The following is a 26,269-nucleotide window of genomic DNA, read 5'->3' as shown; positions in this document are numbered from 1 at the left end:
AAAGAAAAATATTTCCAAACTTTTTGTTTCCTCCAAACTTCACCTTTATGTTTTTTTAGTGTTTTTATTCTTTCATCTTCCCTTCCCACCTCCACTATAACTACAACGACTTATACCATACTCCGGCGACCTTAACCATTAATGCCGGCGATTTTCACCACCAAATTCGACGGTCTCTTATTTTTTTTTCTTTTTTTTTGTCTTTTTTTTTTTCGGTCTCTCTCTCACTCTTTCTCTTTATCTATCTATCTCTCTCCCTCTCTCTCTCTTTCTTTTCTTCTCTCTCTATCCACTTTCCCTCTCTATATTTCTCTCCAGAACTCCCGACGAAGGGGAGAACCCCTTCGCCGGAATCTTGTGTGGTTTTCCAGACAAGGTGGCTTCGTCTGGGTTCCAAACGAATTAACCCTACCTTAGTCTGGAAACCAGACGGAGGATTCCAGCGAAGGGGAGAGCCCCTTCGCTGGAACTTAAAGAGAGGAGCAGGGAGAGGGAAAGAGTAGAAAGAGAAGTAGCTGGCCAACTCCGACCGACAACTTTCTGCTGACTTGAAGGGTGTGTTTGGTGGATGGTTTTGGGGTTTCCTCCTTTTTCCCAATAAACTTTTCTTGTTTCACCAAAACACCAATCCGAATTTATCTCAATGTTTGTTCTAGTCATCACTTTTTAACCTATTTTATATAATAGACTAGGGTATAGCCCGTGCCTTCGGCACGAAATTTCAAATATTTTATTTATTTTATTTTGTTTTTATAGAAATCAAGTATTTTACCTTGATTGACTTAACAGAGTTGCATCATCATTTTAGATTGATGAAACTATTTCAAAAATCAATTTGACACAATAAATTTTCTCAAATAAAGCCACAAAAATAACAATTTACAAAATCTAAATACATTAATTAACAAATTACATAAAAGTTAAGTTTACCTATATAAAAAAATAAGAGTTTGCATAAGGATAGATTTCATGATTAACTCTCAGTAAATTTCAGCCAGTATGAATATGGTTATAACATAAATGAAGATATTTTGGTGCCATACTTCAACTGAACAACTAATAATATGAAAAAAAAGGAAAAATATGCGTGGACCGATCCAAGTTCAGATTAGGTGAACCCTTATTAATGTCCTTCAAAGTTCTTGCAAGTATCATAGGTTTACGATATCACTGTGGATACGAAATCGAATGTTAAATTAAGATATACCAAATGGTTGAACTTATGAAGGCAAAGAATATGAAAGGAGATGACAAACCTAAAGTTCAAATCCACCCGATAAGCACGTGCCCTTTTGTGTCTCAAACTACAAATAACCTGGAGAATGAATTAAAACTCGATACTAAAAAACTTAGTAAATTCTTAAGAAAGACAATAAAAACAAACTATATATATAATAAACTCATGCCATATAATTTGACACATTTTGTTTCGCCACATGTAAATCTATTATATGGGACAGAAAAGGACACTAATTAACATAACCATGGATCATGTGGGATTGCATAGGACCCTATTCTCTGAAATGACAAGATAAGCAACTCAGTACTCTTCTGATATTAACGCATTTCACTGCAGTTTCAACAAAAAAAATAAATAAACGCATTTCACTGTTCATTGATGAAAATGCCACATTTAGGTCACTTAACTTCGATGAGTTAGTCCCTTTTGAGTATTATAAATAATATTTTATGTACTTTTCTTGTTAGGTATCATATTTGGAGATAAACATGAAAATCGGAATAAAGGGAACGAATTGTCACTATCATTTCATGTGCACAAAACGAGAGAAAAAGATTTCAAGCAAATCAAATGACAAGAGGAGTCAATGACGAGTCCGACGGTGAAAACAGAAGTCGAATCGGAGCACGGGGTGTAGCACGGAGTTCCTTGGCGCATTTCGTCGAACACCTTCTGCGCATTGGGAACACGGGCCAGGAGCACGCTCAGCACGGCCAGGAGCGCATCCCAGCTCGGGACAAAACGTGCTGGCCCGTGCCAGAAGTGTTTTGGCTGGGCCAAATTGAGTTTTTCTCACTTTTGCTCGTGCCATTTGTGTTTTTCTTGCTTTTCCATCCTTCCTTGACCATTCTAGGGTTATTTTAAGTTATCTTGATTAATTATAGGGTCATCTTAGCTACCATAGTTGTTATTTTCTAGGAAGATAACGTACCAAATAAGAGGAATTCATGCTTTCATCCATATTTGTGATATATCTATGATTGAATACTCTTATAAGTGATTGAATATTGTCTAATAATCTCTCTAGTTTTTAATTACTACATGTTTTCTTATTCTTACTAGTAGATACAAGTGAATTAAGTCAAGTACTATGCCATGACCATGATTTTAGACTCGATCTCACTTCCGATTGAATCCTTATGTAAGAATGAATCCATGAGTGGCTAAGTCTCTTGTCTAGGGGTTTGTGATGAAGTCTTGATATGCTATTGTGTGTGTTTATTTTGGTATGATTCTTGAATTTGATGCACATCTCATTTTCGATTAAATGTCTAAACCTATTTCATGTTGTATGTCATGCATCCATCATAGTTATTCGTTAGGCATTATTCTCGATGAAGACTCATGTTACTTGAATATGTCATCCTCTAACTAGGTATCATCACGAGATATACGCTAGTATTTAGGTTGCCTACCTTAGAGTCGAGAATAGCTCGAATTCGAACTCGGACCAAAGTAAACATACAAATGATCATTTCAAGATGAATTCCTAAATCCTTGACCCCTCTCATATTTAGAATAAAACCCTAGCCTCCTACTAAGATTTAGTTAAGAGTTTAAGTTTAGTTATTTCTTTTGTTACTTAATCGATCAAAAACCCCCGTTTATCTTTGTTCCTTTACTTTTTTAGTCTGAGTTAACATGTAATATCTAAACCGGTAGATAAAACCCTTCGATATCCAAACTACCTTCCCATCCTTGGATCGACCCCCGCTTTGCCGGATTACTACTTGATACCTCCGCTTGGGTGTGCAACCTTTCCGGGTGCATCATTCATATTTTAAGATTTAAAAACAATGAGGACGTGCATAATAAATAAAAATTAAAACACAACAGAGTTTGATATACACTCTTCTAGAAAGCAAAAGTTGAAACCCCTTCTGATTCTTGAAGACACACGAACTTCAACACTAAAACGCAAGAATCAAAATCAAAAGCACCAACATTTCAAGAAAGGAATTACCTAAAAGTGACAAGTCCACGGCGGTACCAATGAGGCTTCTTCACTCCACTAGTAGTGGGGGTTGATTTACAGGCAGCCTGCGATGTGGAAGAGAATCAATCATCGACATAGATGTTTAAATACAAAAGTTGGACGTTTTAAGAAGGTGAAAAATTTGACAGACCTCGGTTGTCACACTTAACCCTACAATAATTCTGGAGGAAAGGCTGCTTCCTGGGAGCCTTTCCTCTAATGCACTTGCGAGCAGTTTTCTTAGTACGGAATTTACATAACCAATTTTGATTAGTTTCATATTTTATTGGAAATTGGAATAAGAAATTTGATTAGAGATATCTCTCTTAAAGTTTAAGAAAATAACTGCAAATTGTATAACATGCCAATGAAGAAAGAGATAGAGCTTATCGCATAGAAATTAGTTCAATACGAATACATTGCTAATTAGTTCAATACGAATTCATTGCGGGCATTAAAATTGTACCGGAGGTTACTTTATGGGAAAGCAACTCATAAGAAAACCCAAAACACAAAAAAGTCTATTACGAAAATTCTCTCAAACTAAAAGAGATAAACATAGATGTATTTCCCGCCGTATAAAAAAAAAAATCACTGTGAATTGTATAGCCCATTGTATGAATTGCAACCATCACTACGGATATAAAACCCTAAAGTTCTTCTAGTCCAGAATCAATTTATTTTCTTGCTGGAGAACAAAAGTTCTGTAATTTAACAATCATAAGCATTAAACAACCCTTAAATTTTTAGAATTAAACAAATTCACAATTACAAAGAGTTCATGCTAATAACGAAAAAAACAAAATATTAACATCACAATAAAAAGAGTAGACAAAAGAAAATTTGTTAAAAGGAATATCAATAATCCACCATGAGTTAGAACATTGTGGTGATTTACAAACACACAAAGCAACATTCGATTGATCACTAAATCGTCAAAAACCTTCACTACGAAGAAATTTACCCTAACAAACATCAATGAGACAAACTCACCCAAAAGAAGATGAGAGATCTGACTCTAAAAGAAGAAGATAGTCAAATAAAACCCTAAGATAAGGGAGAGAGAGAATGGTCGGGTAATCTAGAACGGGAAAGATAATTTTGATAGAAATAGGAAAGATGAATGTTCTGAACAGCATGAATAGTTTTAATTAGGGAATTAAATTACTAATGGTAGGGTTAATCAATCTGAACCTGTGGTGACAGATTAGATCCTTTACAATAGAATTGAATCTGGATCGCCAAAATAGAGAAGGACTTTATTATAAATTTTGGAAATGGCTTCTAGACAATATCCTCTATTAAAAAATGATGTTTGTCCCAGTCAGCGTTTTCCCTTCTGTTATATATAATAGATAATAGATACTTGTGACCTGACCTCTTTGATAATGAATACAACATAGAGAAGCATTTGAACTCATCAATTTTTCCCTTTTTATCTTTAGGTTTCTTTCTTTCCCTAACTCTCAACTACTTTTGCTTTTCCTCTAGTCTTCGGATTCAATAATTTCACATGGTATCTAAGCAGGTTAATTAGTCCTGATTCGAGCTTTGATAATTTTTTATTTTTTCATTCAACCTCGTGATTTAATCATCAACCATTTATGGGTTATTTCCCAAATAGCCCCCAACTTTGTGACCAACTTCCTGCCTAGCCCCCTACATTATCAAAAATACCCAGATGACCCCCTTTTTTAGTTACCGTTATAACTCCGTTAACTAGTAATCACCTCTCTCTCCTCCATCTCATCGCCTCTCTTTGCCACCTCATCTTCTCGCCATGTCATCGTCTTCACCGGCGAAGGTCGCCGGCCGACCAATTTTTCGGCCAACAACCTTCAAACATATATATATATATATATATATATTCCTCTCTCTTCTTTCCTCTCTCGTCTCTCTCTAAACAGATCTAGAGAGAGGATTTTTTTTTTTAATGTTTGAATGTTGCCGACCAAAAATTGACGACGACCTTCGCCGGTGAAGACAATGAGGTGGCGAGAAGATGGGGTGGCAGAGAGAGGTGATGAGATGGAGGATAGAGAGGTGTTGACTAGTTAACGGAGTTATAACGGTAACTGAAAAAAGAGGCTATCTGGGTATTTTTGATAAAGTAGGGGGCTAGACAGAAAGCTGGTCACAAAGTTGGGGGCTATTTGGGAAAGTACCCATCATTTATCAAGTTATTTACATTGACTGAAGCCAATTTCTTCTCAGAAGAAACTTCATTTGTGAGTTTTTTTTCATCGATATAGCCACTTTTTCACCGAACTAAATCTCCTCGAGTATAGTCGATGCCCCCGCTTTAAGTTTCTCTTCAACAACTCCATAAACTAAGCCGACTCCAAATTTATTGTCTATTCATGCTAATCGAGCTGACAAGTTTTTTGAGTCGATTCAGTGAGTTTTTTCCCGTCATGTTTTTTTCGTAGATTCTGCTATTTCCCACGATTTTTTTCTAATCGTTTTGGTTTTTATCTTAATTCATATTTGTGAAAGCTCTTCAATTTTTATTGTGTCTATACCATTCTCCATCATATAATCATATTTAATCGTTCTTTACACTAATATTTAATCGTGCGCTCTTAATATAAAAAATATTTTTTTTCGACCTTAAATTTTCAGCCCGGATCTGCGTCAATTTCTGGCTCCGCCTTTGATCAAAGTAAAATGATAGTCGAAGGCTCATCAAAGCAATCAGAAACCTTCTCTCACAATTCCACGACGTCAATTTACCTCATAACCTCGCGAAGGAAATATTTAAGCCGACAGTTAGCTAAATGGGCTCCTAACCATAGTTGTAATTCCATTTGGATTATAGTTTCGTCTTTGCTTTGCCACAAGTATTGCAATAAGAATAAATGACTATTTGGGTTTAGAAAGATATCACTATAATGAAAAAAGCCTACATAATTTTCTATTAATCATTAGTTATCAAATTATTAAGGTTAATAACATGTTAAGTTTAAAATAATTTGGTGAATTATTATTCAGGTCAAAAACTTAAAACAATTTTCTCTATATCCTAAAACTACCATTTCTATTTTTTTCCTCTCTCTCTCTCTACCTTGTTTGATGGAAACCCTAGATGGGGGTTTTCCAACTGAAAATCGACAGGTAATTTCCAAATTCCCCGTCGTGGTATCTTTCTCTATTAAAGTGCACTAAACTGAGCTTGTGATATGTTCTTCCATTAAAGTGCTCTTTTATATAAGCAAGTCTAAATTCAGGAAATCGTCTGAATCTTGTCGTTTTTGCTGCGAACATGGAGTCTACGAAGCTACTGTTCTTCGTCTTGCTACGGCCAAATGTTTTGAATCAATTGAAAAAATCTTTGGACTTCAGAAAAAATTGCATGACATTTCAAATGAAGGATTCACAATCGGCTATGGGAAATTGGGTTTGTTTGAATAAGCCTCTTAGACGTTCGATGAAATGCTTGACTTAAAATGTGATCCAACAGTAACATCTTTCAATGCCACTGTAAATGGTTGTATTGACTTAAAATGTGATCCCACATCTCAAGAAAAAATTATATAGATTTAAAGTTTAAAGACAAAAATGAAAAATTAGTTACACAAAATAACAAAAAGATATTTAAGACTTTGTATATTTTTTTTACTTGAATAATAATAATCAAATGTTTTTTTGTTTTCAACTCATTTTTAATATGATTTTGACCTATTTAGCTAGTCGTTTCAAGGCATTGATTAATTAAGAAGATGTGATAAGCACGATAAGTGGAAATCAAACTTAGGACCTCCAGATTTATGGAATTTATTCAACCCCTTGCACCACTTGGGCAACCAAGCCTCTGTTGGGGTCCCTCCTTATAATAAAAGGACTCCTAGTTGGAATAGGATTTCCCTTATTCCTTGTTTGGGGAAAAAATAGAAACTTCTATTTTTTCAAGCCTAAAAAGGAATTCCTATTTCTATTGGTAAACCTCCCTATTTATCATTATAAAAGGGAATGAAAGGGAAGAGATTATACACAACAACTTCCAGAACAAAGAGAAGTCAGAGAAAGAGAGATTTCTGAAGTGGTTCTTTCAAGAGAGATTGAAAGAGAAGAATATTGGTTTGAAGAAAAGAAGATTATTAATCTTGTGAAGCAATTTAGTTTGTGGTTATCTTCTTCAACCTTTGGTAATCTAGGATTTGTTCAAATCCTAAGGAGTAGGAAATATCTATTTCTTTGTTTCTTTGTTCAGTTTATCCACCATAGTTTTGGTGAAGAGTTGTTATCCAAGAGTGTTTCTACACATCTTGAACAATTGGTTTATCCACCATAGGTTTGGTGAAGAATTGTGTAACCCATTATTTAATTATAGTGGAAGATTTCTGGACTAGGTCCCGTGGTTTTTTACCTTCTATCTTGGAGGGATTTTTTGCCACGTTAAATAATCTTTGTGTCTCTGCTTTTACATTCACATCGTTTATCTTCATATTCCTGAACAAGTTAATTAGGTTATTTTTCCTAACAAGTGGTATCAGAGCTAAGGTTGGATTTATTGTTCAGAAATATGGAAGTGAATACTAATCGAATGATTAGTTTAGATGGAGAAAACTACTTGATGTGGAAAGCAAAAATGGAAGATTTGTTATACTACAAAGACCTAGCTGCACCCATTGAAAATCACGGTACATAGCCGATGAAGATAGATGAAGAAGACTGGAAGGTATTAGATCGTAAGGTTGTTGGATTTATTCGACAATGGGTAGAACCTAGTGTTTTTCATCATGTATCGACGGAGACTTCCGTTTTTAGTCTATGGAGGAAATTAGAAGAATTATATGATCAGAAGACAGCTGCCAAAAAGGCTTACTTGTTCAGAAAGCTAGGAAAATTACAATATAAAGAAGGAACCTCAAATGCTCAACACTTGAATGAGATGAAAAGTCTAGTAAATCAGCTTTCTGCAATGAAGTTAGTTTTGGATGATGAGTTGCAGGCCTTACTTCTTCTAAATTCTTTACCAGATAGTTGGGAGACATTGGTGGTGTCTCTTAGCAATTCTGCTCCTGATGGCATAATGCGTATGAATCACGTAGCAGGTAGTTTGTTGAATGAAGAAACAAGAAGGAAATCCTCGTAAGACGAGTCTCATTCAGAGGCACTTGTTACAGAAAGACGGGGGAGAGGTAAAAGTAGAAAACCTCATAACCGTGATAAGTCAAGGGGGAGATCAAAACCAAAGAAAGAAGTTTAATGTTTTGGTTGTGGAAAAATGGGTCATTACAAGAGTGATTGCAGGAAACCAAAGAAGGAAAATAAAAAGGATGATGAAAAACAAGATAATGTTGCGGCAGTTGCCTCAGGTGATGACATTATCTTACTCTCAGGTTGTGGAGACACTTGCTTAAGTATAACTGAGTCAGAACCAGAAACAACATGGTTGGTTGACTCAGGTGCTTCGTATCATGCTATTCCATGTAAGGATTTCTTTAACTCTTACAGAACTGGTGACCTTGGCAAAGTCAGGATGGGAAACTTAGGTTTCTAAAAAATCGTAGGAATTGGAGAAGTGAAAATTGAGACGAGCACAGGGAGTACAATGATTCTTAAGAATGTGAGGCATATACAAGATCTTCGATATAACCTAATCTCTACCGGAGTATTAGATGATGAAGGGTACCACAGTCACTTTGGTGCTGGAAAGTGGAAGCTCACTAAAGTAAAACTGTGTAAAGGAGAATTGCATACAGTTGAAAAAGATTTTTCCACTGATCTTTGGCATAGAAGACTCGGGCACATGAGCGAGAAAGGACTTCAAATCCTTCCTAAACGACAAGACTTACCGAACGTAAAAGGTATAAATTTAAACACTTTCTCTCATTGTTTAGTAGGAAAGCAACACAGAGTCTCCTTTCAAAGGAATGCATCTGAAAGAAAATCCAGTGTTTTGGAGCTTGTTTATTCTGACGTTTGTGGACCTTTAAAGGTCAAAACACTTGGTGGTGCTTTGTATTTTGTTACTTTTATAGATGATGCTTCTAGGAAAGTTTGGGCATATGTCATAAAGATCAAAGATCAGGTACTTGCAGTTTTCAAGAATTTCCAAAACATGGTAGAACGGGAGACAGGAAAACCATTGAAGTGCATTCGCACTGACAATGGAGGAGAATACATTGGGTCGTTTGAAGAGTATTGCAAAACCCATGGTATTCGACATGAACAGACAGTTCCCAAAACTCCACGCATGAACCGCACTATTGTGGAGAGGATCAGATGTATGCTCTCAGAAGCAAAGCTGCATAAAAGCTTCTGGGGTGAGGCAATGCGTACTGCATGTTATCTGATCAATTTATCACCTTCAGCACCATTAGCTAGATAGAGATGTAGCTGAGAGAGTGTGGGCTGGGAGAGAAGTCAGTTATGGACACCTAAGGGTGTTTGGTTGCAGGGCTTTTGTGCATATACCTAAAGATCAAAGAACAAAGCTTGCTGATAAAGCCAAGCAATGCATCTTTTTAGGGTATGCAGATGAGAAATTTGGATACAGGTTATGGGATCCAGTCGATAAGAAGATTATTAGAAGTAGAGATGTGGTCTTTCTTGAAAATCAAACTATTGAGGACTTCGGGAAAGTTGAGAAGCATGAGAATCATAGTAATGATCTCATTGATCTAGATCCACATATCTCTTCTAAGGTTATGCATGATAATGCAGGTGAAGAACAAAATCATGAAGATGAAGCTCATGAAGATGTTCCTATGGGTGATGATGTTGAGCAGGAAATGGAAGTTCAACATGAACCACCAGTTGAATTGAGAAGATCGACTAGAGAGAGAGCACCATCTACCAAGTATCCTCCACACGAGTATGTGATGGTTACAGACAGTGGAGAACCGCAGTGTTATGAAGAAGCCCTAGATGATGAACACAAGAAGGAGTGGTTGAAAGCTATGCAAGATGAGATTGAATCATTGCATAAGAACAACACTTTTAAGTTGGTTGAAAAACCTAAGAATAAGAAAATTCTTAAAAATAAGTGGGTTTTCAAAATCAAAACCGAAGAAAGAAATTCACAACCACGGTATAAGGCACGCCTAGTGGTGAAAGGATTTGGGCAGAAGAAGGGTATTGATTTTGATGAGATTTTCTCTCCGGTGGTGAAGATGTCCTTGATGGGTCATGAAAATGTCCCATCTGAGTCGTTTAATTTAGTCGAGTTAGTTCGTTTCGAGTCTTTATTATAATAAAATGGTTGATTTTCTTGATTAGGTGTTTTTTGTAGAGTTAGGTGTGAAAACGGTTAAAAACGAGGAAAAGATGCATGAAGGGTATTTTGGTCATTTGGAGTCAAAGGTATTCTGGAAAATTTGGACAAGGTCAGTGACGAGTGAAAAGTAGAGTCCGAGACGAGCTCGTAGGAGAAAACGGAAGTCAATTCGGAGTCCGGAAGAGTGAGATATGCATAGTCAAAGTTGGAGTCAAACAATGTAGACTGGTGGGACACTTTCGGGCACCATTCTGGCTGGTGGGATAATATCAGGTGACGTGGCACAAACCGGACACCAGCATGTGGTCCCTCTTTTCACTTTTAAGCCCTCCAGAAATTACTTTTATGCCCCTCTTTTTTGTCTCACTTTATGTTCAACTAGTAAGAAATCATTTCTTGAGTAGAAACCAACCCTAACTTCCTATTTTAACCCTCTTTCTCCCATTTTCTCTCAATTAACTCCTAAAACCCTAGCCATCAACCCATCTATAAATAAATCTCTACCTCTTTCATTTCTCTCTAGACTTAAAATCCCTCTCAAAAGGCTCTCTCTCCCTCTTAGCCTCTCTCTCCTCTTTTAGCCTCCTTTTCTCTCTACCTCTTCTAAACTAAAAACCCTAGCCCCCCATTCTTTTCTTCTACTTTCTCTACCACCTTCATCTCTTCTCTACATTTTCTTTCTACTTCTAATTTCTTCTTCAAACCTTCTAATTTCTCCATACCTTCTTCTCTAAAATGTCTTCTTCTTCTATCTCTCTTTTAAATTTCTCTTCTTTTATCTTCTAATAAGCTATTATTTGGAGTTTTGGGTAATATTCTTGAGACATTTGGAGCTAATATTGGATATCAAAATGGAGATACATGGGAATATGGATTTTGAACATTCTTGGTGATTTCTTTCCATTAATCTTTTGTAATTCCATTTACTTTATAAATTTAATGAATATTACTTTAGATTCCATGAGTAGCTAAATTTGTATCTAGGGTGTAGAGGAAACCCATATTTAGGCTTATTTTGAGATATGTTATAAATTAATGAATCCTTATATTGAGCTTCAATGCCTATTGATTGTCATTTCATGTTGATTCTATAACCTTATTATCATTCATGCATTATAATTAGATATTTCATGCTTTTATTGAATTATTAGATGAGATATGCCTTTTAGATAATGAATGATAGTGTAGGAATTTAGTTTTATATGATAGTCAATCAAATATTCTTGATTTTGAATTGTGTTATTAAAGAATATTATCCGAAACCTAATTAGTTCATTAAGCTAGGTTTTGAGTTATAAACAAAAAGTGATTTGTTGATTGAATGCTTGTCTTAAGTAGTCCATTTATGTGGTGAAATCGAAAACCCTAGATTCTTCTTCTCACCTTGATTTCATTCTTATTAGTCTATTAGTATTGTTTTTTTTTTTTTTTAAAGTAGTTTCCAAATCAAATCAAAAATTTGAAAGGGGGTTTTAATTCGAGATTTAGGTAAAATAGCTTGTCCTTTGGAACGATACTCGATCTTATTATAAATACTATAACTTGACCCCTACACTTGGGGAATAGACCTATTTTTAGGCCTATCAGTCCTCTATACGGTTAGTATTGGGATTGGCTACAAGTATGAACCTAGAAATTGAACAACTAGATGTCAAGACCGCTTTCCTTCATGGTGACTTGGAGGAAGATGTGTATATGGAACAACCAACAGGGTTTGAAGTTAAAGGTAAGGAACACTTAGTTTGTAAGTTAGAGAAGAGTTTATATGGGCTGAAACAAGCACCAAGACAGTGGTACAAAAAGTTTGAATCATTCATTAAAGATCAAGGGTATCACAGGACGACTTCAGATCATTGTGTTTTCGTTCATAAATTTTCTGATGGAGATTTGATTATACTTCTACTTTATGTTGATGATATGTTGATTGTTGGTCAGGATGCTAATAAAATTAGCAAGTTAAAGAAGGAACTAAACAAGTATTTCGATATGAAAGACTTGGGTCCAGCAAAACAAATTCTTGGCATGCATATCTCTCGTGATAGAAAAACTGGAAAACTTTGGCTATCACAAGAAAGATACATTGAGAAGGTTCTAGAAAGGTTCAATATGGAGAAGACAAAACCAGTGAGTTGTCCATTAGCCAGTCACTTCAAGTTGACTCGTGATCAGTGTCCATCAACTAGAAGTGAGAAAGAAGAAATGGAGAAAATTCCTTATGCTTCAGCTGTAGGAAGCTTGATGTATGCAATGGTGTGTACAAAACCGGACATTGCATTTGCAGTTGGAGTAGTAAGCAGATTTCTTGCTAATCCAGGCAAAGAGCATTGGTTAGCAGTGAAGTGGATTCTGAAGTATCTTAGAGGTACGTCTAAAACTCGTATATGTTTTGGTAATGATAAGCCAGTATTAGTCGGTTACACAGATGCAGACATGGCAGGAGATGTAGACTCCAAAAGGTCTACATCAGGCTACCTATTTACATTTTCAGGGGGAGCAGTGTCATGGCAATCTAAATTACAAAAGTGTGTAGCTTTATCTACTACAGAGGTAGAATATATTGCCATTGCAGAATGTTGCAAGGAGATGTTATGGATGAAGAGGTTGTTAGAAGAACTTGGTATGAAACAGGATAATTATGTTATTCATTGCAACAGTCAAAGTGCCATCCACCTCAGTAAGAATTCTAGTTTTCATTCAAAGTCCAAGCATATAAATGTGAGATACCAGTGGATCCAAGATGTTCTTGAAGAAAAGGTGTTGAAGATCGAGAAAATTCATACTGACGACAATGGTTCAGATAGGATGACAAAACCATTACCCAAAGGCAAACATGAGCTATGTAGCAGTGTTGCAGGTTTGGGGATGATAAGTCCCTCTTCATAAGTTGGGAGGGGGAGTTTGTTGGGGTCCCTCCTTATAATAAAAGGACTCCTAGTTGGAATAGGATTTCCTTTATTCCTTGTTTGGGGAAAAAATAGAAACTTCTATTTTTTCAAGCCTAAAAAGGAATTCCTATTTCTATTGGTAAACCTCCCTATTTATCATTATAAAAGGGAATGAAAGGGAAGAGATTATACACAACAACTTCCAGAAGAAAGAGAAGTCAGAGAAAGAGAGATTTCTGAAGTGGTTCTTTCAAGAGAGATTGAAAGAGAAGAATATTGGTTTGAAGAAAAGAAGATTATTAATCTTGTGAAGCAATTTAGTTTGTGGTTATTTTCTTCAACCTTTTTGTTCAAATCTTAAGGAGTAGGAAATATCTATTTCTTTGTTTCTTTGTTCAGTTTATCCACCATAGTTTTGGTGAAGAGTTGTTATCCAAGAGTGTTTCTACACATCTTGAACAATTGGTTTATCCACCATAGGTTTGGTGAAGATTTGTGTACCCATTATTTAATTATAGTGGAAGATTTCTGGACTAGGTCCCGTGATTTTTTACCTTCTATCTTAGAGGGATTTTTTGCCACGTTAAATAATCTTTGTGTCTCTGCTTTTACATTCACATCGTTTATCTTCATATTCCTGAACAAGTTAATTAGGTTATTTTTTCTAACAGCCTCGACCTCTAATTCAATGATATTTGCAACAAAAAATAAAAAAGAGTTAATTCCTATATGGCCCCCTACTTTGTGACCAGCTTCCTTTATGGCCCCTTTTTTTTTCGTAAATTCAAATATGGCCCCCTATTTTCATGGAAATGTCCTAACTACCCTTCCTTTAAATCTTTTTTCAAAATAAAATAAAAAAAACAAACATAATTCCACCTCACTTCCCTCTCCACCACTTATCTCTCTCCATCTCACCTCTCTTCCCAAATCATCTTTCTCTCTCTCTCCAACTCACCTCTCTCTCTCTCCACCTCACTCTATCTTCTCCGATGAAGGTCGCCGGTCGGAAAATTTTCCGGCCGGCGACCTTCATCGGAGAATATAGAGTGAGGTGGAGAGAGAGAGAGAGGTGAGGTGGAGAGAGAAAAAGGTGAGTTGGAGAGAGAGAAAGATGATTTGGGAAGAGAGGTGAGGTGGAGAGAGATAAGTGGTGGAGAGAGATAAGTGGTGGAGAGGGAAGTGAGGTGAAATTATGTTTGTTTTTTTGATTTTATTTTGAAAAAAGATTTAAAGGAATGGTAGTTAGGACATTTCCATGAAAATAGGGGGTCATATTTGAATTTACGAAAAAAAGGGGGCCATAAAGGAAGCTGGTCACAAAGTAGGGGGCCATATAGGAATTAACTCAATAAAAAATCTTATTAAGTTAATAAAATTCAAAACTAAAACCTCTTGTGACGAGATAAGAGAGGCCACTCAGACTTTAATGGCGTCTCCATTATCATTCCCACAATTTTACTCCACTGTCCAGAATTGTTGTTATCACTACAACCTTCCAACTCTCCCAATTACTTCAACTAAACATTTTCTCTCTCAACAACAAATTCTCCATCACAGACGTCTCATCTTCTCTCCTAAAACCCCTAACAAAAAACCCATTTCAAACCGATTTGTTAAAGTCAAATCTCAATTGAACTTCCCTCTCATTCCTTCTCAAGATCATTGGGGTACATGGACAGTTCTCTTCGCCACTGGTGCATTTGGAATCTGGTAAACTTCTTTCCCCTAATAATATCACCAGAAACGTATTTTTTTCCTACTAATTTAGGGTTATTTTGTTCTTCGGATATTTTAAATTTCCTTGTACATTGTTTGATACTTGGAGGGTTTGGTAATGTCTTGGTGGATTGAAGGTCAGAGAAGACAAAGTTGGGGGGAATGTTTAGTGGAGCAGTAGTGAGCACTTTGTTAGGGCTTATGGCTAGTAATGTTGGAATCATCTCCTTTGAAGCTCCGGCTTATTCGATTGTCATGGAATATTTGCTTCAGATTGCTGTTCCTTTGCTGCTTTTTAAAGCAGATTTATTTCGTGTTATTCGCTCTACAGGAACACTCTTAGTTGCTTTCTTGATTGGATCAGGTTATAGTTTTTAACATTGAAAATTTCAAGCTTGATTCTTTTCTTTTCGATGTATAAGTGTAATTTATAGTTTACTTGTTTGACATGATTCAGATGATTATTACTATGCTATACGTAATCTGTTGATTTTCATTACATTTATGAAAAAGAATTGCTATCTTAGTTTGTTTTTCTAGGTTCAATTTGTATCATCAAGATTTAGAACATAGAAAACTCATCATTATATGCTAGAATTTGATAGGCTGACTTATATTTTTCTAGGTTTGAGTGTCGAACTATGAAATACCAAGACCAACATTAGACTGCTTTTGCAAGATTAGCAGTACGTAAACTTACTTTTTATCTTCAATTGCTTATTACAGCTAGAAATGTTGTTATCTCTTATTAGTCGAATTAGGTAGAGATTTTTATTTAAACGTTGACATGCATTTAGCAATTTACATCTGTTAATAATGACTTCATCTTTGCTCAGTTGATTGTGCTTTGTAAACTGTATATCAGGTAGAAATCATCTATTTACTAGTTTATGTCATTATGTTATTTCAGCTGGCACTATGATTGGAACAATTGTAGCATATCAGATGGTACCTATGCGCTCAATTGGTCAAGATAGTTGGAAGATTGCAGCTGCCCTCATGAGTAGTTATATCGGAGGAAGTAATTTCACTCCTTGTTGCATCATATAATAGTAACTGTATTCTTACAAGCATATATTTCTTGCACAAGTTATTAGGTCAGTATATAATTCTTAATATCGTAATATAATCAAGGTAATAAGTTTCAATTTAGGTAAAATTTGCGTTGCACAATGTTGCACGAAATATTTTAGTTAGCGGGAAAATAGTTGCAAATTCACGGAGGATGATTTGATTAAACACAAATCCTCCTAATATTGGGCAAATTCTTGTTTCGTCCTTAGTTTATTAATTGATCAGTTCTCTAAATGCAAGTTTGACTTTCTTTTCTAACAATTTAACCATGAAACATTAGGGGTCATTATATCATCCCAAATTACCCTTTTATTTTAATTATATCTTTATCTCTTACCTCTTAATATATATGTAATCTTTCTTTCTTTCCTCTTCTCTCCATCTTCAATTCTTTCATTTTCAGTATCATTCTTCTGTCAATGATGAGACCCCATTGGTGGTCTTCAATAAAAAAATTTGTGTCCTTAGTCGGTGAAGAGGATTGTTTTTCTTCTCTGCGAAAGGGTAGTCATCAGAAAAAATCCTCTTTTTTTGATGAAAGGGAACAAATTTTGTTTCTAGTTTGTTTAAGACTTCCGACAATGGAGGTTCACATCATTGAAAGAACAACATGAGAGATAAGATAAAATGTTATAAAATACAGAGGAGAGATTTAGAATGATGATGGAGAGAAACAACTAAAAGACCTTGTGACGCCCCAAGCCTCCAGGCAGTTAACGATATTGTCCCCCCTTTTTGCACCACACACGGGTAGAGGGTTTTGTTCTTGGCGAAGACTCCACGAGTCCCCCCAAAAGGACTCGCCACTTACCACGCTGGAGCGTACACCTATAGCCCAGGCTCCGGACACTCTCATGAGCGATGTGGGACTATTACATCTTTGGAGCTAAAATGCACATTACGGGCAAACACGTTAGGAAAGGAATGTGAACTTGCATTTAGAAAAAAAAATAAGGTGCCAAAAGCGATAATAATCACAAACCAAGGTCCAAATAAAAATTAACTAATAGAGTCATACTGTGAATGATTTCATGTCAGGGTCTACGTGCAACTGTGCAAGATAAAACTAACCTTACATACATTTATGTTTTTGTATTGTGCATAAATTATGATTGCTATATTCATTTGGATGGTTATTGTGGGTATAAAGATGAGTTAAACTAATTATTGTTAGGTAGCATTTCATTCCTATCAAAGAAGTAGTTGATCTTAACTTCAATTTTATTACTCGAGGAATCCACAAAATTTAAAGATGAAATAACTATAATGGAAAGGTGAGATATTTCGCAAGTCATATTTCCGTCTCTCAACATAATTTATTGGGGCTCTCCATTTGTCTTTGGATCGAAGTTAGAGGTCTATCGTGTATTAGAAATTCTTTCGTGGTTTTATTGTTTTTCGGTTTATTCTAGGAGGAAGCCAAAGTAATCTTGAAAATATTTAAATCTTTTGTTACTTTCCCCTAAACAGTAAGTAGTACGAATTCTAAGTTAGAACTTGATTTACTAGTGGTTGCTTCTTTATTATTTGTTTTCATCATTAATTCATTATTTAAGTTTCACCAGTATGAATTTTAAGGTCTATTTTAGTTATTCAAGTTTTAATTAGTTGTTTGGAGGTTTATTTAGATTCCATTAATTTATTTGTAACCTCCTATGACGTTTCCACCTGCGATTCTGCATAAGAAAGTGAATTCCATTGGTTAGTAATTTCGAGTATATTTCCATATTGTTGGAGTTCTGACTTGTGTGTGTGTCTAAATATATACAGTATACAGTTAATGTAAGAGTACTGTAGTCTTTACAGATTGTTTGCATTTATCTAGGGTATTTCCTTGTAAGAAACATGTTAGAAAATAATAATTGAAGTAGTTCAACTTTTCTTCACTATCCTCTCAACTCTAGACTTCCAACATGATATCAGAGCAACACATTAAGTGAATCTACACTTGGTATATCTCGTTTTTCTCTTATTAGATCTCTGGTTTAGGGCTTCAGAAAGACTCAACTTTCTCTCTTTAGGTTCCACTCGTATTTTGGGAAAATCTGCCTTGTTTCAGCTTGTTTTTGCTTGGATCTACTAGGATTCTACTGGTTTTAAGGTTAGTTTGGGTTTAACCTTGATTTATCTGCTGTTTGCACTCGATTTACCTACTATTTGCACTAGATTTAGGCCTTGAACTTGTGTTTGTGCTGTTGTTGGAACCTGCTGTTTCAGCAATCAAATTAATAAGGGTCAACTTGAATCTGGTTTAGACTCTTTTCTCATTCATCTTACTTGACTTATTTAATGAACTCAAAGTCATCTTGTTGGTAGTGTATATTGTTACTTGATCACTTTATAATGGATGAAAAATCTAGACCGATACTTTATGGATTATTGATTCTTCTAAAACATAATGGTCTCAATTACCTTCAGTGGCCAAAGGCTAATAGTGTGTTTCTTAAAGCTCGTAGAAAGTGGTCGCATATCTCATCGTCCCCACCAATTGATACGAAGGAACTAGAGGCGTGGGAAGAAGATGATGCTCAGATTATGACGTGGTTAAAAAATAAAAAGAGATATTTAAAACCGTAAACTGCTTGAATTCGGCAAAGGAAATTTGGGGTAGTCTACAAGAATCGTATTCATCAGATCATATCATCAGTTCATCACTAGTACATATGAATTATTTCAAAGTAATTTCACCAGTGACTCAGTGAGCAAGGTGAAAGGTCAGTTGGTGCGTATTTTTATGAACTTAAGGGTTTATGTTAGGGGTTAAATGTATATCAACCTCACACAAATGACATTAAGACTGAACCAAGGCAACGTGAAGAATTTCGAGTCTCCAAGTTCTCGTTAGGAATGGGTCCTAACTTAGCTCATATTGGGTCAGGAATATTGTCAGATTCGGAAAAACCTAGATAAATTGCAAACAATCTACTATTTTTTTTTTTTGAAACTGCAAGCAATCTATTAAGACTACAGTAACCTTACATTAACTATATATACACACACACACACACGAACATAAACCCAAGTTATAACTCCTACACATATAAATCTCACTTGATATTCTGGTTTAGGAAATTGTGCTGAAGACCCTAATTTGCTGTTGGTCTTGGTTAAAAAGACATGTGAACATTTTTTTGTCTTGGACTTCCTGTGCAATGATGTGCAAAAATTCACGCGCTATGTGCAAATCGTACATATTGTATTCAAACTAATGCAAGGGGTGCACACTTCTACCCCTACGTAAGGAGCTGAAACCTAGAAAGAATAGATGGATCCTTTTGTCAGAAGAAAATAAGGTCTAGATCAAGAAATGAAATTTCGGTTTCGATGGAAATTTCGGTCGGTCCAAAAGTGGACACGTTTCGTGGAAACGTTTCGGTCTGTGTGGAAATTTTACAAATTTGCGGAATGATAAAATAGTTCTAAAACAATTAAGTTCGGTATTAATCTGCAACAAAACAATTAGTTTAGGGGATAAATTGAGTTATTTAACTCTATTAGTATTAAAACAGTTAAGTTAGGTGTTTATCTGCAATTAAACAGTTAGTTTAGGGGGTACATTGAATGATTTATCAGATGTAAACCTAAAACAATTAGTTTAGGGGTCCAATCTGCTATAAAGTAATAGTTAGGGGGCTAACCAGAAATAAAACATAACATTCTTTTTTTGTAGTAAAAATTGGTTTCCCCTTAAATACAACCCTTAATCCCTATTTCTAAGACTTCTCAGCTGAAACCGACTGTTCCCTCTTCCTCTCTCTCTCTCTCTCTCTCTCAAATCGGAATATGAAGTTAAAGATCACCTAAAGAAGAGAAGAATCTCTTGAAGAACAAAAGATTTGAGAAGAAGTAGTCAAGAAAGATGGAACAAATTAACAGAAAGGTAGAAGATAAACGACTAAGGTATTATATGAGTTATAATTTTAGAATCTTTCGAAACCCTAAACTTAAATCTCTGTTTCGAAATTTCGTGTCAGATTTCGGTGGAAATTTCGTTTCAGTGATGTGAATTTAGGACATAAATATGTCGACATTTTATTCCTTGGGCTAGATAGTTTTGGCTAATTTTCTCATTCTAGTTCTTTAAGACATTTCCTTTTATATTGAGTATAGAACTTTCTTGAGCTAATATATATGGTTATAATGAACTTCAGCAATTCCAACTTCTTATGTTAATTGTTCTACTTCATGTAATGTTGCAATTCACACCAGTTGCTTTAGTATCCTCAAGTTCTGTCTAGATGAAGTTTGCCTTTTATATGTTGCAGCGGTCAATTTTGTTGCTGTTTCTGAGGCTCTTAGGCTATCTCCATCAGTTTTTGCTGCAGGAATAGCTGTCGACAATGTTATTTGTGCGATATATTTCACAGCTCTTTTCGCATTAGCGTCTAAAATACCACCGGAGGCTTCAAAACTAAGCAAAGGTGCAGAGTCATTTACATTGCAATACAGATACCGCCATCAATCCATATTAACTCAATATACATGATCCATTTTCATTTTTCTTCGCTTATTAGATGGTTTTTCTTGTGTCTGCATTTCACTGGTATTGGTTTACTTCATACATCTGGATCTAAATTGTGTGAACTAACATTGTAGTATGCAGGATATTCAGACTTAGAAAGTTCAAAGAAGAGGGGTTAGCTTCACTCTCTAATTGCACTCTTTAGCAAGCTATGTCTTTCTCATTGGTGGAAAGTGGAGGTCTAACTTTTCTGCTTTTCTTTACATATTCCTATTAAGTAACTTCATCAATACAGTTAATTTCAACTTGTGCTATCAGCTAATTTTCTTGATGTTACAAATTTGTTAAAGTTGCCGTTTTCATATGAAAGAAATTTTTTTTGTAATCACAACTCATACATTCCAATAAAAACTAACCAAATATTGGCCTTCCTGCTATAACTTGGCAGGACAGCAGTCAATATAAAAAAATGTTTATTTCGTTTGATCCTAAATGAAAGTTTAGGAACCAAGTATTTTAACTTTTAGTGACTGCTCATTACTATCCTTCAACGTGACGTCGGGAAGGTCAAAATCCATGATTTAAACCTTTTAATAGTTGAATGGTAAGAGATTTAATTACTTACATTGGTCATGAGCATTAATTAGAAGAAGTTTAAGCAACCTATATTCTAGAAATTTCTTTGGTTGCCTGAGTTATGGTTAAGTGCATTACTGAGGCAACTAATTTAATCCGAAATGTGTAAGAGAAAGTTGAAAAGTGAACCTCCATTTTCCACCAGCAAAAGAGACTGTCATTTAGAGTGAAGACCCCAAAAACACTTCTTGACTGTATATTGGGTCAACTTTAATCTCAATCAGTAATAACTTCATAGGTTCAAAATGCCGAATTCAATCCATGTGTCATCTTTAAACAAGTAAAATTTCCATCAATAAGATAATAGTTACTAAGTGAATCAATATGGCTGCGGCTTGTGTTTCTTTTGAGATACTGACTTCCTTAGTTCCATTACTTTATGAAGTAGCTATTACGTGCTCTGGCATGGTAACATTTCTATGTTGTTTTCCCATTTTCTGATATATATAATATCCCTGGTCTTCTATAACTCAATTGTTTTTCTGTCTTCTATAACTCAAACTGATAACTGTAAATATCATACCAATCTAAATTCTCATGTGTGTACAATGATAGCTTGACAACCTAGTTAAGAACTTGGCGTTTGACATGGTGAAACTAGACAAGATAGGTGTAGTTTTATTTTGAAGCTACCTTACGATGAAAATGGAAATACGTGCAGATGGTCTAACAGATATGGAGACTCACCCTGAAAGCAAGCTATCGGTCCCACAGTTTGCTACCTCTCTCGCAATATCCTTTGGCATTTGTAGTATTGCCACTTACCTCATACAAAATTTTGGAAGTCAAATTGGAAGTCTTCCAGTTATAACAGCAATCACAGTAATTCTTGCAACTTTATTACCAAAACAGTTTGGCTACCTCGCACCGTCGGGTGAGGTTATGGCTCTTATTCTGATCCAGGTAAAATAATTCATATGATTCATAGTTTCCTGCTATGCTTTATTTCCTTAATCAAATTCTTTGACCATGTTTTGTTAATATTGTTATCAAGAAAATTGCCCCTGTAATATGTAGCTTGCACAAACTCTACTATAAAAATCTTCTCTATTCTCGTTACTTTTTCAGACAGAGTGAGTAAACGTGCTCCATCTGCCTTATTTAATATCTTCTATGTTATTTTCCCCGACAGGTGTTTTTTGCAGTAGTGGGTGCGAATGGAAGAGTATGGAACGTAATAAACACGGCTCCTAGTATATTCATTTTTGCTCTCGTTCAGGTTGGAGTTCATCTTGCTGTGGTACTTGGACTAGGAAAATTACTAAATCTAGATAAGAAGTTGTTGCTATTGGCATCAAATGCCAACATTGGAGGTCCAACAACAGCCTGTGCAATGGCTACAACTAAAGGATGGGATTCTTTGATTGTTCCTGGGATTCTTGTAGGTATATTTGGTATTTCAATTGCTACATTTCTTGGTATTGGGTTTGGTATCAAAGTTCTTAAATATTTGCATTCGTAACAAAATCTTTTGAACGAAAGAACTACGAAATTTGTATATTTGAATGTTGAGATATCCAGCCAGAATATTATCTTCCAATAATAAAGTTGAATGTGTTTTTTAACTCTAAACTATTGCATTCAACAGATTTATGAACTTTAGATCACACAAGTAGCTACAACTTGTAAAAAGTTCTAGGGCTCACCAAGAAGAGAAACGGTCGTACTAGAGAAGAAGAATTAGGGCATTTTTTCCATGTTGCAGCTCGTGAAGAAGATTTACGTTCCTTGAAAATCACGATTTAGTTTTCGGTTTGAGATGACACCGTAATAGTCTATTAAAAACTTAGACAAAAGTATAAGAAACTGCTACAAGAACACTTATTCTTCAATTGCTTTTGAAAACAGGCAAGTATTTTCTCTTTATACTTTGCTCTATTTTTTCACTTACTCCAGCTCTAAACTTCTCACCTTTCAATTCTTTTGTCATCTCTCAATATTACTACATTCAGCCTATGATTTTTCATAGCTCTCTGTTGCATCAATGGCCACATTTTCTCTCTCATATTCATCTTTAAACCAGTGCCTGGGCAGTAATCTGAACAAAAAAATAGTCAGTTCACGCATTCTCGAACCGAAGTATTTCCAACAAGATGGTGGAACTGGAAAGATAAATCGGAAGCTTAGTTTGAAGAGGAAAACGAACCGAAACCAGCACCTATCATTAACTCGGCAGTTGTCGTTCATGCCATCAAGCAACAATGACGATTTTTGGGCGAGTCCACCAACTCCACTAGAAACAATTGAGCAATTTTATAATTGTATAAATAGCAAGAACTTGTATCAGTTACGTGAATTGATCTCTAACGATTGTTGCTTCGAAGATTACACATTTACTGAACCATTCAAAGGAGAAAGGGTACGTGTATTACTTTTAAGTCAATCATATGGGTTCGACCAACAGATAGCCGTTCTTAGATCAAAATAAATTTCTTTTGTTAGATGTCGAGGAACATGTATTACTTTTAGGTCAATCATCTATGGTCTTGAACTCCAGAACGGCGTGAACCTAACTCAACTTACATTATTCAAGAAAAGTTATTTGAACTCCATGAATTTGCAGGAAGTAATGGAGTTCTTTAAGCAGTTAACAGAAGGAATGAGTAAGAATGTTAAGTTTGTAACTCAAATCATGTGCAAATCAAGTGATGAACAAGTAGTTGCTACAATGTGGCATTTAGGTAATAATTACTTTTCATTTGAATTATAACCCTTTCAAAATTATGACTTAATATTCATACAAATCTGTGGAATAAAAGTTATCTATGATGCAGAATGGAAAGGAAAACAAATACCCTTCACCAGGGGTTGCAGTTTCTTCGAATGCGTACAGGACAGAAAATTCGTTGTTATAAAGTAAGAACAAAACTTGAAATATGCAGCATCAACTCTCTTGTCGACCTCCTACAAACCCGTAAGACATCCTAGGGTTCATTTGTCGATGTTTTATTGAGATATGTATTTCAATGTCAAGAACTGTTTTGAGATTTTCTTTTTCTGAAAATTTCAATAAATATATTAGAGGGACGCATCATATTGTTTCTCGAATTTGAAATTTTTTGAGAATTTCAAAATTATAATGTAGGAGGTGGTCAACAAGAGAGTCGACCTAGCTCTATTCTAAATATTGTAAGATTTACTTACGAAAGTAACAAATCTATGCAGGCATGCCCGAGTATTAATCGAGTCACCAATCAAACCAGGAGCTATGGCATTGGTAATTTCCCGTATAACTACTAAATTTCTTCAGTAAAAGAATTTTCGTTATCACGGTTTAGGGCTTTATTAGTTTTTCTTTTCAAAGCCAAATATGAAACTTGATTCGCAATTGAGTTGGCTAGGGAAAGTCAGAAAATGTGGTGTTGTAGACTCGTGGTGTCTAACTTGTTTCATGGTTGTCTCGTGTTGTTTTTTGGTGGGTTATAAAGTAAACCTGAATTGAGGGTTGTCGTCTGAAATAACTTGAAATAACTATGGTTTCCTTGACTAAGAAAAAATAGATTTAGACGAGTTAGACTCGGGCGAGTCAAAATTCAAACTATGAGAAAAAACACCACCTAAATCTGCAAAACAAGAATTGGTCTAGTTTGATTTTTCATTGTGGTACCTAATATGGCCTTTTCGTTCATGAGAATCTCAGAGTTTGCTAAAGTTTGTTACATCAGTATTCGACGATTTCCCAGTAGCAACTGAGAGTAAGTTTCCGAATTCTTTGTACTTGTTCAACACTTGGTGTCCATCATTTCTAAATTAGAAACTAAATAGCATTTTGTTTATGCAGAGTTCTTACAGAGACCTCATGTTGTACTACAGTTCCTAATAAGGATTTACAACATATTTGTGGAGCCATTAATACATCCACTTCTAGTTCTCTATATCAACCTAGGGAAATTTATTGTTGGGTTACTCCGATACGCCATTAGTATGCTGGCTAACATCTCAAGAGTCTTCTTCAAATAAGAAATTCTAGTTGGAGTGACAAGAGGATGTATGTGAACTTTCATACTTCGTTTTAGTTATCTTTCTTGTCATGATCTCAGGCCATCTTTAATAATGAGGCAAATATATACTCAAGGCAAGGCCACACTTTTTTCATACTCCCTCCGTCTCATATTAAGAGTCTCACTTCTTTTTTTTATCATCTAAAATGTATCTACTTTCCCACAATGCCCTTACCTTGAGTCAACAATAATTTGTTGGAATTTATTTTTGCAATAAAAGCACTTAAGTGCAGTGGCGGACCCAGGAAATTTTCTTTGTGGGGCACTTTTAGTTAGAACGAAATTGTCGAATTTTTTTAATGTGATGTGAAAGCGAGTAAGTGTAGACGGTGAGAAGTCTACGGGTCGGAAGTCAGAAGGTCGGTAGTGAAAACGTCTTCTGGAATTCCAAACGTCGAGTTCTTGATTAATGGGCACCAACAACGTGTGAAAGAAACCTGCAAAAGAAGGTGAACAGACACAAACAAACCCGTGAAGGCTTGGGGGGACACCGGGATGGTGCCTGCCAAGGGCCCTCCGACGGTCAAGTCAGCAAAGTATTACAATGAATAATAAATGAAAAGTCGAGGATGTAACCGTTGATGCGTAATCGGAGAGTGGCTAGGCTCGTAGAATGACCGGAGTTCGAATCTACGGGAGTGAAATGATCAGAAGTATGAGAGTAGATGTTACCAGTAGCGTCGAGCAAGAAGAAGGTTGTGATCTCCTCGAAGACGTCTGGAAGCGTCGAGCAGGGAGCGTCGAGCCGGAAGCGTCGAACAGGAAGCGTCGAGCAAGGATAAGCTTTAACACCCTTGAGGCGTCTAGTAGTGTCCACGACCAGAACCAGGTGAACTTGTATGCAAAACGTCTCAAGGATAATCGAAGAACAGAGAGCGAGTGGAGAAGAAGAAGTAGTATGGGTTGCTTTGCTCTGTATTCGATGTCCTGAGAAATGAAAGTGCTCCTCTTTATATAGGCTTGAGGAGTGATCCGTTGGGAGGAGTAAAGGCTGACCGTTACGAAGTAAATGCATGTTAAGATACCTGGGATATGGTGACGTGTACACTGGCTGT

The 26,269-nt window shown here is 35.7% G+C and overlaps 2 protein-coding genes across 5 annotated transcripts; both read left to right on the top strand.

The window, feature by feature from the left end:
* The first annotated feature begins 14,684 nt into the window (after positions 1-14,684).
* On the top strand, positions 14,685-23,058 carry LOC147544683 (uncharacterized). 3 transcript variants are annotated; one of them, XM_086635135.1, is made up of 7 exons: positions 14,695-15,035; positions 15,179-15,405; positions 15,952-16,062; positions 20,381-20,536; positions 21,875-22,116; positions 22,346-22,598; positions 22,802-23,058. In XM_086635135.1, exons 1-7 carry the CDS (start codon positions 14,752-14,754, stop codon positions 22,807-22,809), a joined length of 1,281 nt encoding a protein of 426 aa, XP_086491261.1. In that variant the 5' UTR covers positions 14,695-14,751; the 3' UTR covers positions 22,810-23,058. The 3 variants fall into 3 exon arrangements, with proteins under 3 accessions (XP_086491264.1, XP_086491261.1, XP_086491263.1); XM_086635138.1 differs by lacking the exon at positions 22,802-23,058 and having other exon boundaries at positions 14,685-15,035; positions 22,346-22,785; XM_086635137.1 differs by lacking the exon at positions 22,802-23,058 and having other exon boundaries at positions 14,720-15,035; positions 15,151-15,405; positions 22,346-22,785.
* LOC147544682 (uncharacterized) lies at positions 22,802-25,308 on the top strand. 2 transcript variants are annotated; one of them, XM_086635140.1, is made up of 6 exons: positions 22,802-23,572; positions 23,777-23,894; positions 23,988-24,069; positions 24,379-24,430; positions 24,854-24,908; positions 24,995-25,308. In XM_086635140.1, the coding sequence occupies exons 1-6, from the start codon at positions 23,198-23,200 to the stop codon at positions 25,171-25,173; spliced, it is 861 nt and encodes a 286-aa protein (XP_086491266.1). In that variant the 5' UTR covers positions 22,802-23,197; the 3' UTR covers positions 25,174-25,308. The 2 variants fall into 2 exon arrangements, with proteins under 2 accessions (XP_086491266.1, XP_086491265.1); XM_086635139.1 differs by having other exon boundaries at positions 23,162-23,572; positions 23,973-24,069.
* Positions 25,309-26,269: the final 961 nt, after the last annotated feature.

Source organism: Eschscholzia californica, unplaced genomic scaffold, assembly GCF_041429995.1.
Source record: "Eschscholzia californica isolate CP2 unplaced genomic scaffold, dmEscCali1.0.p SCAF_4, whole genome shotgun sequence".
NCBI classification, from domain to species: Eukaryota; Viridiplantae; Streptophyta; class Magnoliopsida; order Ranunculales; family Papaveraceae; genus Eschscholzia; species Eschscholzia californica.
This window is presented reverse-complemented; position numbering and strand designations above follow the sequence as displayed.